This window comes from Varroa jacobsoni, unplaced genomic scaffold, assembly GCF_002532875.2.
Source record: "Varroa jacobsoni isolate VJ856 unplaced genomic scaffold, vjacob_1.0 scaffold_30, whole genome shotgun sequence".
NCBI classification, from domain to species: Eukaryota; Metazoa; Arthropoda; class Arachnida; order Mesostigmata; family Varroidae; genus Varroa; species Varroa jacobsoni.
The window spans coordinates 56,366-69,125 of record NW_019212932.1 but is presented as its reverse complement, the minus strand read 5'-3'; the positions used below and the strand labels follow the sequence as shown (position 1 = coordinate 69,125).

General features: G+C 40.8%; 1 protein-coding gene and 1 long non-coding RNA gene across 4 annotated transcripts in view; one reads left to right on the top strand and one right to left on the bottom strand.

Moving 5' to 3' along the window:
- The first annotated feature begins 225 nt into the window (after window positions 1-225).
- Window positions 226-12,760, top strand: part of LOC111259017 (uncharacterized) — a 32,582-nt gene continuing 20,047 nt past the window's right edge. The window contains exons 1-3 of the mRNA XM_022830689.2: window positions 226-462; window positions 2,171-2,238; window positions 8,007-8,120. Coding sequence (XP_022686424.1) covers window positions 2,212-2,238; window positions 8,007-8,120 — 141 coding nt within the window. The 5' untranslated portion in view covers window positions 226-462; window positions 2,171-2,211. The remainder of the gene's footprint in view (window positions 463-2,170; window positions 2,239-8,006; window positions 8,121-12,760) is intronic.
- Window positions 2,481-12,760, bottom strand: part of LOC111259045 (uncharacterized) — a 46,062-nt gene continuing 35,782 nt past the window's right edge. The window contains exons 2-4 of one of the 3 annotated variants that reach the window (XR_015310423.1): window positions 5,633-5,797; window positions 3,147-3,235; window positions 2,481-2,696 (exon numbers count right to left, since the gene is read on the bottom strand). This is a non-coding gene — a long non-coding RNA (uncharacterized LOC111259045). Of the gene's footprint in view, window positions 3,236-5,632; window positions 5,798-5,972; window positions 6,185-12,760 lie in introns of those variants that run through there. The other 2 variants (XR_015310424.1, XR_015310419.1) reach the window with 2 other exon arrangements.

Here is a 12,760-nt window from a genome sequence, read left to right as displayed (position 1 = left end):
AAAAAAATGCCAATTGATTGATCTGAAAATTCCTAAAATTGAACTGCAAATTTAGCTATTTATTTAGCTTTCAGCTTTAGGTATTACAACGTAAGCTCAAAGGCCCTTTTCAGAATGTTAAAAAAAATAAAAATTCATCTGCCTAACTAAGTCGTCTTTTGCGCTCGTTTTTTCGGTTTGTCTTTTCATCTCAGTCTCAAAGAGGCTGTACTCTGCAAGCCCGCGCCGAGTAAGAGCACTGCCCCACTGTTACCGTTCTACTTGTTGGAAGAGCGCCGAACTAATCCTGCTTCGGTAGCCGGAGTCGCTTTTTCTCCGCCCAGCAGCCCGGTAAAACGCTCATCCATTTGTCGCAATCGCATCGCCGACACCAGCTCCAAATCCAGCTAACATAGAGGAGCATCAACCCTAACCGCCTCTGGCAAGGACCGGAACGGTGTCGAGGGCACTAGCTGCCAATACGTGAGTGGCACTATTTCTTCGTTCTTGACGTGCATTGGGAGATTACAGCCCGTGTTTTGTTAGGTACTGCTTAAAGCTTTTCGTCATTATATAACCCGTACATAGGGGACTCCTTTGGCTCTCATCAGCTCGACGTTGACATTAAACTTCTTGCAAAGCAAATCCTGCATCAAACGGCGTTGCACCCATTGCGTGCTTTATCTAGTCGCTATCTCGAAGCGTACGGTAGCAATGCCCTTAGTGTTTTGTCGATGGGTCGGTTTTCGATTTGTTTCCTTACAAAGAGAAGAATCCAAATCCTACAAAGACTTAATGCATCGATACGGAGCGTTGTGACATTTTAAAGGCGTCATATCACTAAATAACTGTCCACGATAAAGGTCAGCTATATACCAAGTACCAAGTATCAATGTGCAATACGTCGACTTGTTTCCAATTAACCATTGAATCTCTCAGTCAGAACTCTACACACTGTACACAACTGACCTTATTAACTATAAAGACAACTGTTATCTTCTTAACAACAGTCAATACGGTGTTATTTATAATAATTACGCCTAGAGGCCTTAACTTTGTACAAGGATCCGATACGATGCCTTTCTGCACAGGCGTTCGTATTTAATGGGTGACAGGCAGGTAATGACCTGTTTAGGCTCTCGTCTCTTGTTGCCCTTTGCTTCGCAGACTGCCATTCTAGTAACTCATTAATCCCCTCTATTTCGAATTCTACGTCCGGCACCGTCCTTAGGCACTCCATCAGACGGCTCACTCGCAGCACGAAACGAAATCTGTCTATGCGGGGGTTCGAACATAGACCACAACTTGCCCCTAAAATTGTGAGGCAAATACGTTACCACCAAGCTATGACGGGGGCCTGTTGTATTTAACAAACTACAACTATTCCGAACTTTTTCACAGCCTGCAACATTTTAGAACCTTCGAACTGACTTGTAAAATTTGTTGACGTTTGTAGATTAGTTCTTTTTACAGAGAGGAAGAGACAGGCAGAATGGATGCAGTCAAGAGTCTTGGTTAAGGAGGTATAGACAAATGTACTTATGTTCTCAATGCGACGCCCAAAGCTAATTTCCCATATCGTCCGTGTGGGTGTCTGTGTGTGGCACTCATGTTCTTTGCGCAAAAGAAGACCCGTTAAACTTATTTGCCTTAAGCTGACCGTGTGACCTCATTAAGGTAGGCACGCGAGAAGATTCACTGAAACAGGCAAAAGTATTTCTTCAAAACGTTCTACGTTTCAATAGTTGACGACTCTGAGTCCCCTAACTAATAGAACACAGCGCGTCTCATTAATCGACATTACGGCATTTAAGTAGGGATCACCATCCTCGTCGGGTGGATTCATTTCGAGTTTATTTTTTAAATCGAACGGATCATCTACGTTATTTTGTAATAGTCAATAGTTGTTCTTGAATGAAATAGGAAAGATCCTATATGTACCCACGAGTTGTTTTTATTCAATAGACGATACCGATTTCGATTTTCTGCCCATCAAGTTTCTTGTAATTATTAGGTATTTCTTTGTTCGTATCTTGCTTCTGTAGAATCATATTCTTGCTGGCAGTTTTTACTGTAATATCTTTCTGGCATACAAAACGAAGCAACATAAACAACCATCGACATTAAGTATGCTTATCGTTTACCGCTATACTTAGCTTTTTCGTACAATATTTACTTGTTTTTGTTACAGGAAGTTGGCACGAAAATTCAGCCGTCGCTATCGACTAAGCCATGATCAGAGGCATCTCTAAAGATAAGGTACGTTACACTCTCTATAAATACGAAATATTGCCAGTTATTAAAAGTAAGCGTAGATCTATAAGCTAATTGAGTAATTTATTTACGATCTCAAAATACTTATTCAACAAAAGTAACATTTTTCTAAATTACGAAAGAGCCTCTAAATAGAGCTAAATGTACCTATTGAATAATAACATTGGACACAAATCAGCTAATAGCTTATTAATAACCAGCTTTAAGCTTACCAATACACGTAAACGTTGACGATTTGCTTCTTTATTTAATAACGAGGCTTTCGTTTGGCCAGCTCATAAACACTGAACAACGTGAGGCGAGATACAATGTCCGATCTGCATCTTAAGCCGTTCTCAACGTTACGCTGCCTATCTAGAATAGGTGCTGAGGACAGATGGTGTCAAAAGGGGTAGTGAGCATCTCGTTTCCTCAAAACCGTCCTAATCTTCAACCTTGTCAGCCTATGCCAAACGAAAAAGATTTGGTAAACTAGGTAGCTTGTATAAAGACACTTCACGGAGTCTCACCAAAAATCTACGTGACTTAACTCCCTGATACGCCTGAATGACCGGATGAAAAAGCCACCCTACATCCCAGCGGGGTATAACGTTTGTCTACCCAAGCTGAACAAGCTAAAGCGTCCTGCTTTGGCCTATCGTTGTTTTGAAGACTCACGAATAGATCTATGCCCAACAAGGTCGCAGCCGTCTGAAAAACGCACTTCACTCGAGCCTTGTGTCAGCAAAAAGGCAGAGAGAAAAGGTCACACGTCCCTAGTGAATGATACCTCTGGTAACATTGAATCTGATCAAAATGACTATGAGGGATCGTTTAAATATACGTGGAAAAAAGTTATTGACTGGCCATAATTGGCTATTTGGTTAAATGCTAGATACTCTTGATACACGCACTTCGATATGAGGTCAGCCTCTGGTGATGTGGTGCTGAAGCTGCTTCATAAATATACCTGGTAGTCCCGCTTAGCTCCGACAGAACATTGCTGCAAAAATATATCATTTTTAGGTTATGGTAGCATTCTTTAAGGTTGCTAAGTATATAGACGATCGAAGTGGGTTCGTTTAGTTCATTCTTCGCCATAAGTTAGAGACAAAGCTACGCAAACTGCATTACTGTTTTAACGGCTTGTAGTGTTTATGAGCCGAGGCTGAATTAACCTTATGAAGTGATGGGTAATCCTCAACGATATATTGTGTAATTGGCGTTCGATGAACGAACTCCAACACCCAAAAATATATAGCATTATTTTGCCGAGGGTAGCACACGCACGAGACACGCGCACAATTGTCAATGAAAGCATTTCATTTCCATAGAAGCTGTCCTATAATGAGAAAGTTTAAGGCCTGGTTTTTATTCTGTCCTGCAGTATTTCCTGGGAATAAACATAATCGGCGAAACCTAGCCGTAAAATCCGACCTAACTAATCAGTAAAGAAAATACACCGGCGTATCGTTTATCACATCAACAGTTCTCTCTGTGTGTCTCTCGAATGACGCTTGAACTTCAGATAATTAAGATTTGTTATAAACAGCTGAAAACTGTGGAAGGATCTAAACCGGCTTTCTTTTAGGTTTAACCTTAAACAATATTCCTTATGATCACGTTAAAAGAGAACTTCATCATATTAGCAGATATTGTTGACGAGGCACGGTTGCGACATATATTTTTTCTATTTGTAAATCTGTGCCTACAAAATACTACTAAAGTAGTTAATTCCGTACTTGTCTGCTAGCTAAAACGCATCTAGTGGCAAGGATATATCACATACTTGTGAAGGAAACACAGCCTTGTCCAATAGGGTTTAAAGCATCTATGATTAAATACGATTATTATGACGATAAGCTGCCTGCAAATGAACGCGAGGCTCCTGCAATATATTAGGCCTATATGAATATTCCTAGTACTATGTGATGCCTGCTACCATGGCAAGCCCCTGCTCGATGGATAGCCCTCTCCTCAGCACAGTCGCATCGCGAAAATCACTGCCCTATAATCCAGACACGCGGACGGACCTTAGACAGACCATCCATGACTACTCCCCATAACTAAGCTTATCCCTAATGAGCTCAAGCAAATAATATCGTCAGCGGAAAGGATGGGTATGAAACATATATCCTCACTCTATACTGTACATAGTGTTTATGTCTGACAGCAGTTGGCGTTGGCTTTTTACAGCACGGGTTTTAGGTGTATTAGAGACGAACGAAATCGCGCCGCTGCGTTTCCAGGCAAGGCTAACCGTTTGTATACTGACACACAGTGACAAATTTCAATATTATCTAGCCCCCTGTAGTGTATGATCTATACAATTATAGACAACTAGGATTATAGAAAATGTAACGGACATATTTCACTGGGAAACAGTAAAGGGGTTCTGAGAACTTTAAACGGATCCTAGTAATACGAACTCTTCGAAAACTTACTCTGCATGCATACTGTTTCCGAGATTATGGAACTATTACATGTTTACTTATTCGACGCTCTAATTGCCCCCAAGTTGAGTCGACCAGATGTATTTATCAGAACTATCTTATTTACCTTGTAGGCAAAGACTAAGATCCAGCATCTGTTTAGTGTCGAAGCAAAACACTGCTCGTAAGATATCTTAATTTCCCTGCTTTGATCTTATATTCCCTCAAGGAAATCTACTTTAGCCCCCTCGAACTTGTAAATTAATGTCTACATCCTAGCAATACGGCCCTGCACAGTTATAGAGCAAGCTTCGTGTCAACTATACGCGCACTTCGTAGGTTTACTTACACAGCCGTCAATCATGTGCAAGACGTACAGGGCCAGATCGCAACGATTAAAACAACGATATAGACGATTATACAAGCCCCTTCAAAACTGCCGTCGTTTCAAAGCTGTTACAACATCGAACGTCATTTAGATATTCCTATAAAAAATATTGCCCCACACGACAGGTGGATTTTACGAAAAACCTAATGACAACTTTCATTTTTATTTTGTTATACTGCAAACGTGTTATTAGGATGTTTTGGGCGGTTATTTGAGCGCTACAACAAAGTTAGAGTTATTATAACCATATTTACTCACTGGCCTAATATGCGTAACCGACGACGACGTTTCCACACATGTTATATCAACATTTTTCTCCCGATGCTTCGGTCAAAAGGCAAACTGTGACCGCCCGAATGAGGTAAATGAATTGGTTCAAGCGGTCATAACGGAGTGAATCGTTACCGTATGTATGGTCGCAACGTAAATTATAAATAGGACAAGGCAGCAATGCTAAACATATACTCCAATCGAATTGGTGGTAGATATTATTTCGATTTAGTGTAGGATACGCCTTTGTGTTTGGCCACTTATACTTGTTACCTAGTGAAAACGTCCTGCAATGTACCTAAATACGTACAACCTATGATTGCGAAAGCCTAATGGAGTACGACTCTACTCCCAGGTCCAGCACGATGATCACAAATGGAACAGTGGTAATCCGTAGTGTTTTATCCTTGATTAGCCGAAAGCCCTCTATCTGGCAGTGTCTTGAAAGTCTGTTGTTATGATTGCCGATCGTTACCTGCAGTCAATTATGAGGCCTTTAATTATTATGAGCGCGTAAGTTTAGTTTGTTTGTTCCCTTAGTAACAATTCTTCTCAAAGCTACATATATATATATATATATATATAATAGTATTTATAAACAGCATAAGCACAAATACTGTGCGAGTAGTAAATTTGAAATGGACTTGTACCATATATTTGCTAAAGGTGAATGTAGATGCTGCTTAATAAATTATTTAATCGCAAGTTGGCTACAGCAGAACGTCGCGGACCCCTCTTTTTGACTGATGTTGAACATGAGTAGCACTATTGTATCACTTTATACATAAAAGGGAGATTCATTTCAGGCGCTGGAAGGCAACTTCAAAGAACAACGGGGTGCGCTGGCTTGTCTCGGTGCGATTGGCCTGGATTTAGCCCCTTAGGTATTGCTCATGCTGTCCAACGTAAGCCTATTGTTCTTAAGGATTAGCTTAAGGATTCATTGATATATGCCTATTGTTAATAAGACGGTCAATATGGAGATGCTGGAAAAAAGCTTTTATATTTATTCACTGTTCACTCAGCGGTGAAATTGACTTTACTGCTAAATTTCTACTTAATCTGTTATACATATAATGGCTTGTTCTGAGTGCCATCGTACCTTTATCTAGCGCACATTAGCAGAAACTTCATGGCTTAAGCAGCTGTATATAGCGATCTATAGAACGAAAGGAGCCGTCAAACGAACTATAATACCAAACAGTACAGGAGCTTCAAATAGCCTATAAAGATCTTTGCGCCATCCAAGCTCTTAGGTAAATTTGGAGTATCAAAGGCTTATGTAGGGTTCGATATCTCGTTTCTTGTATGCTAGCGTATGGAAGTAAGATTACTCTCTACTGATAGTGTCTTTTGTCCCAGTTCAAGCCAATATCTAGGAGCCTTCGATGCAACTCAGTCAGCCTTGCAATTATTGCTTCTTTAACCATAAACAACAGTAATTAACGTCAAAGGCTATTTTCGATGGATGCTAACGATCTTACGGCGACGTTCCATCACTATATTGACGCATTTTTTCTAGCCTTCCAACGGTGCTCGTGAGTTTACATTCCGCTCCGCTTATTGGTGTACCTTAGCTTCCGGCCGTAGGCGCGCCGGCTGAGCTAGGGTAGGGCCTTTGTTTAGAGAATTTATGTGTGAAGAAATCCATTTTTACATCTTTGTACATCTTTTGGCGTTGCCGCTCAGCAAAAGAACTCCGTCGTGCATCCCCCGAGTACCGTGTGCCATTCTGCGGACTATCTCCGCTGCTCCGACGTACACACGAATGGACGCCAGCACCCTCGTTAACAAACATATTCCAATCGCAGCAAAAGACGTCGGTGGAATCGACGCCGACGACGGTGCCATACTAGCGTTTGGGTTGCTTTAACAGAGTCGCATAACTCGCTAGAAAAAAAATTCATAACATTGGACGCTAACGATTTACGACGATCGCACGATCCGTGCCGCAATGACTCAGCGAATCTCTTCTGCTGCAAGACAGATGAAATGTTACAATATTTGCTTTCTTGAAACGATTAAAGGTGATGAGAATGCTCAGATGTAGGCGGCAAAACAAATGCAGAAGATGCACGGCGTACATTAACTTATATTTCTAAGTTCACATTTATGCAAGCGACCTAACAATATTTAACGGCTTCCGTTTAATTTTAAAAAAATATGCTTCAATTTTAAGTATAGGAATAAGCCATTTTGTCAAGCCGGCATAATAGGAAAGCTTTAGTTGTCACTAACAGCCTTATAAACTTCGAAGTTACTAGGGCAGTCGTTTTCCAGCCCTTCCCATCCTTGGAGACACCCATTCCTAACCTGTATTGACGTTACAGTCCTAGCGGTGCTATTATCTCTAAGCATCTGTATTAAAGTTGAGACGCTGTATTGGAAAGTTTCGGCATCGGCAGAGGTAAAAGCAGAATTTGACGAAATAGTAACGTACATTGTGAATAGGACCATCGCTTATACAGGTCGTCCGTAGCTGTATATGAGTAAGTTTAAAAGAAAAATAGCCATTTCTTCAACCTATGTATGTGGCCAAGGCGGTCATCACGTACTTGTGGCTAGTTATGGCCCAGGTATAAGTTGTGTATTCATCGACCTGGTTAAGTTTAGTAATTATATACTACTTTAATATTCAAACCATTTTTCGAGCTAGTTTTTCATTTATTTGTCATCGCTTTTAGGTGCTTCCGCTGATCGGGCGGTTGGTACGGACTAAGACAGTGCGACCGGATGATACCACTCCGAACGGGACAACTATAGGCTCCACTGCTGGAGCAAACGTGCCCAACCTAAAGGTTAGTTCAATACACGTCAAACAAAATCGGCTCTTCATTCTCAAACATCATCACATCTTCTACACGGTGAGTCTCTGGTTATTGAATACTAGCCAATCAATGCCAAACTGCGAATTGAAAGAAACTACAGATATTTATGTGTGCCTTTTACCAAAATGGAATAAGTAATTGACGTCAAAACAGCGAAGTATGCTTTATAATATGCTCTGACGCATGGACGGTCAACTTCAATTTGACAGAAACGAATCTTACGTACACTGCATAGACACATGACTGCATTGACCTATCCGAAGATGTTAAGAACATGATTTTGGCAAATTAGGCCGTTCTGGCTAAATGGATGAGCTAATTTCTGTAATTCTGCAGCGTTAGTAAGCTCTTGGCGGGGTAAGTCGATAGGCAAGGAAAAGTTCCTAAAATATGGCTCTGTTGATGGATCTACCGCAATTCCAGACCTATAATCTCTCATACGGCAATGTGGCCTTAGATGATGGAATAAACGTACGTTAAATTATTAAGGCTTTTATGGCCTTTTTTTACAGACTAAATCGTAGTCGCGTTAGTACATCAGGGGAAGAATTGAGCGTCTCACGGGGCTCTAAAGACAGCCTCGTTCCGCCGAACAGGTAATATAGTAGACAACCGAGGCGAGTCCGCTATTCACTTCATGTTTTCGGTATAAGCTTGCCATATCTTTCAGTCGTTTCCCAATAAACATGAGTTTACACGAATCGAACAGAACGCGAGGACAAAACACTGTAGCCATATTTGTTCGGTCTTTGAAGTATACATCTATATTGGGTGGGTTCTCAGAAAGAAAAACCTAGATCTTTCGGTCTAATTCGTTCTCCTGTTTCGGCAAGAGCTGCGCAAGCCTAATTCGTGCCTTATTCTGTCGCATTACCTTATGTGCAGGTCATAACGAAGCGAAGGATGCAAAGTCATGTTGACTATAGTTCTGTTAAAAACATCTTGCGGCACCGTATTCGTCATTACTCATATTGCTGCTATGCGGATGACGTCTGGAAGGCATGGTAAACCTTTTATTGCAGCCTATGCGTTTGCTTGCTAGCAGAACTTATCAAATTGCACGTTTGCACGTGCGATTGCGAAAATGTGCATCGCGTACAGGGGCATTTACTCATCGGACCGGTGGATTCCATTTAACGTGCCAGTGATGTCCTTCGCCGAAGCCAACGACACTAGGTTGATTAATTGCTTTGTCTTGCAATATCTAAATCATTGGCAATATGAATTTCTGTGATAGGGATAGAGTGTTGGCTTGAACCTGATCGTTGCTTCAATAAGTGCTTACTTGATGGAACGGAGCGAATAAAGTAAGGATAACAATTAGCCTATGAAGCAATACCATGCTCTACTATCCGTTTCCTCTTTGAATCCGCCAGCAAGGACAATGAAAAAGGAGCAAAAATTAGATTGTTTAAATTTATGCGCATTTCATGAACGGCATTGGGACAGAGAACTTAGTCGTCTATATTTTTGGAGACCTGAAAAATATTCCGACCGGAAGAAATAACCTGCGAGGGGCAAGCGGTAGCCTCAATGCGCCATTTCATAGATTTGCCATGCGCATGTAATTAGTACATGGCCATACTAAGTCCACATTTCAGCAGGATACAATAGCTTTTTTGAGCAAACTCAAATAAACAGGACGAATTCAGATCCATCTATGAACGAGGTTACTGTCGATTTCGTTGAGCATTTAAGGTAGTTACTGTGGGGTAGTGGAAACAAGTTTCCTCCACTGCCTACATTCACAGGGCCAGGTGCAAAAGGAAGAGAAAAGTTTGCCACGTGTTTCACAGTACCAAACCACAGATTTCACCTGAAAATCCATATTTTTTAGCGTGATATTTTTAACAATCTAGTGTCAAATGTTGTCTACGTCATTTTTTGCCTTGATTAGATTTTCCAAACAAGATGGGATGAAATATACACTCATAGTGGGAGCTATACGAACCTAGATTTCGATCAAGGTCTACAATTATTTCATAGAAATTAAGGTGTCACCAGCGTAACCAGAATTGCAATCATCAAGCGTCATGTTCGTTCAGTCAAATACATGGACACTGGTAAGTTAACAGAAGCTAAAACTATCGTACCATGTTTGTTTGTTGTTAGGGCCACTTTCGAAGTAGAGAAGCATTTTAAAGGCTGGATTTTAAAGGGTTTACTACTTCTTCTATCGCTAGAATATTAACGGAAACAGCTTAGTTTATACACGCAAATTACAGGAGTAAACTAAGTAGTTCGAGTAATTTCTAAATGGGGACTCTAATTGTTCTAATTGAATCTTCCGACAGGCAGCTGTAGAGGTAGATAGTTGTTTCTGTAAGGGTAATTTGCCCAGATAAAGGCGCTGGAATGTTAGAAGGCCCTCGGAGCTTTGCGCGACTTTCAAGCCCTTTGCTTTTAAAGTAAAACAATTTTCAATGACTCAACGATGGGCTCCGATCGTCGTTAATGATCATAACATACACTGCACGTGACTTCAACGATTTAGCTATTAATGGTTAGTATTTATTTAGTATACAGAAATGCCACACCGTCGTTGATTATTTCTGGAACACAACTAATCACAGTTGCTTCTCACTAAGGGTATTCTTGACTCTTCTCAACAATAATTTACTTTGGCGTCATTTAAATATTGACAACCGGGGAATAGCCTGTTTTTTTACCATGGGAATGTTGGCATGCGTCTGTTGCGGGTCACGAATGTATGTGGGTTTAGTATAACTGCTTTGGGTGCGGTAGTTGTCCAGAGTGCGTTTTAAGTAGCGAATTGCCGACCTCTTCGAGCTACTCAAGACAGTTCCTCTTGTTGTCTTATTGCGAAGGTTTTTCTATGTCGAGTTTATCTTGCTCGAGAAATTCGAAAAATATCATACTGTGACCCGAAACCTCAGAGCTTCCCGATTTAGTAGTCTTTCGCGCAGGTCGACGCGCGGAGTAAACCTTTTGCAGAATAGAGTGCCTGTGCTTTCGGGTGTGGAGGCTTTAGTGCTGATAGCGTTGGCCCTGAACCCTCGTAGAGGGATGGTGCCACAGGTGAGCGGATTCCGTTGACTAATGCTAATGGAAAAAATTTTGACAAGTTTTAGCGAAATTGTCCGTTGAAAAATCCGAAATAAATCTGACGACCTAAGTGTAAACAGCACCGCTAGGCTATGCTTTTTAGTATAATGTGTAAATGTAAGAACACACATTATTCGTGAGAGGAGGTTTATTTCTGCCTTTCATCTTCGATGCATCCGTATGAAGATTATAATTGCCAGGACGTTAATGGTAACTATCACAGCTAGTATTAATTGTAAAAAAAATATTGAGCTTGATAGGGATAATCTATCACCAATCCGAAGCAAGGTTTGATAGATTAGAGTTGATGCAAATAGAGTAAAACTCGAATTCCTTGACGTGGACCAATGAAAGGTACCTTCAATTATCAGATTTGGTCGTTCTGTATTAATACAGTCACCCAATAGTAGAACATGTAAAAAAGTTTCCTCCAACTTTTCTACGCATATTTCCCTAGGGTAGTCAGAATGCACTTTTCCTTGATTGAGGAATCTATCAGGTACTGGCGTTGTGATGTAGGACTGACTGTACTTTGTTGATGCCTGACCCTTTCAACAAGCGTTTGAGAAGTTGAATGATAACCTCAGTTATTTGTCTTGCTCTAGACAGAAATAATTCCCGGAAAGGCTGCAGCAACTTAATCATACAAGCGCCTTCACACCCGTAGTAAATACAGTGCAGTGAAAAATTGTAAATCTCAATAACGTTTGATATAGTGGTGGTGTAAATAGAACATAAAACATCATCAGTGGTTATATGAAGCTTAGTCGAACCACCTTCGTTATGATTAGCCAGCCATAAGGTTACCCCAACCTGTGTATTATATATGTAACTTCACTATAGTTCCATGTCAAACGAAGAAGCGGGATGGTGAGAACGTGCGTCAGCAGCAAACGCTATTTGCAACCCAGAGATTTTTTTCTATAGACATCTATTCCATTATATCTTATGTCTGTAAGGGTCTTATATTTATAGTTGTATGCGGTCTTCACAACGGGCTTTACTTAAATGTTCAGCAGCACCTACTGCTACTGAACGACGTTACCGTTCCAGACGTCGTAGCCAGGCAGACAGGTAGGCTCATAGTTTACGCCTGTACACTCGATCGTCTGAGCGTCTGATAAACCGTAAGAAAACGTCAGGTTAGAGTTAGGCCGAACGTTGGTGCTAGGCATTCTAGAGAGTCTTCGCAATGTTGCAGAGGCATGGATGCGGTTCGCCGAAGCGGGTTGTGTTCTTCATTATTCGGAATATCTTTCGCTTTAGGTGTCTCTGTTCGTCTGGTGGTACTTCGGGTAGGTCTGACAACTCAGCAACCAATTCAGCCAATAGCAGTGTTGCTATTAGATGTTCCCTTTCCGTAAATTGTATTTTGCAATATAATGGTACTATATAGTAAACCATGACATCTTTCCTTGCGAAGTTGTTATCGATCCATTGTTAAACGTTCAATCAAGGTACAAGAACCGATGTTATCATCATATTCCTACAATCATATTATTACTGTCTAATTTTTCTAGATTTGTCGAGTAAACACATTACTT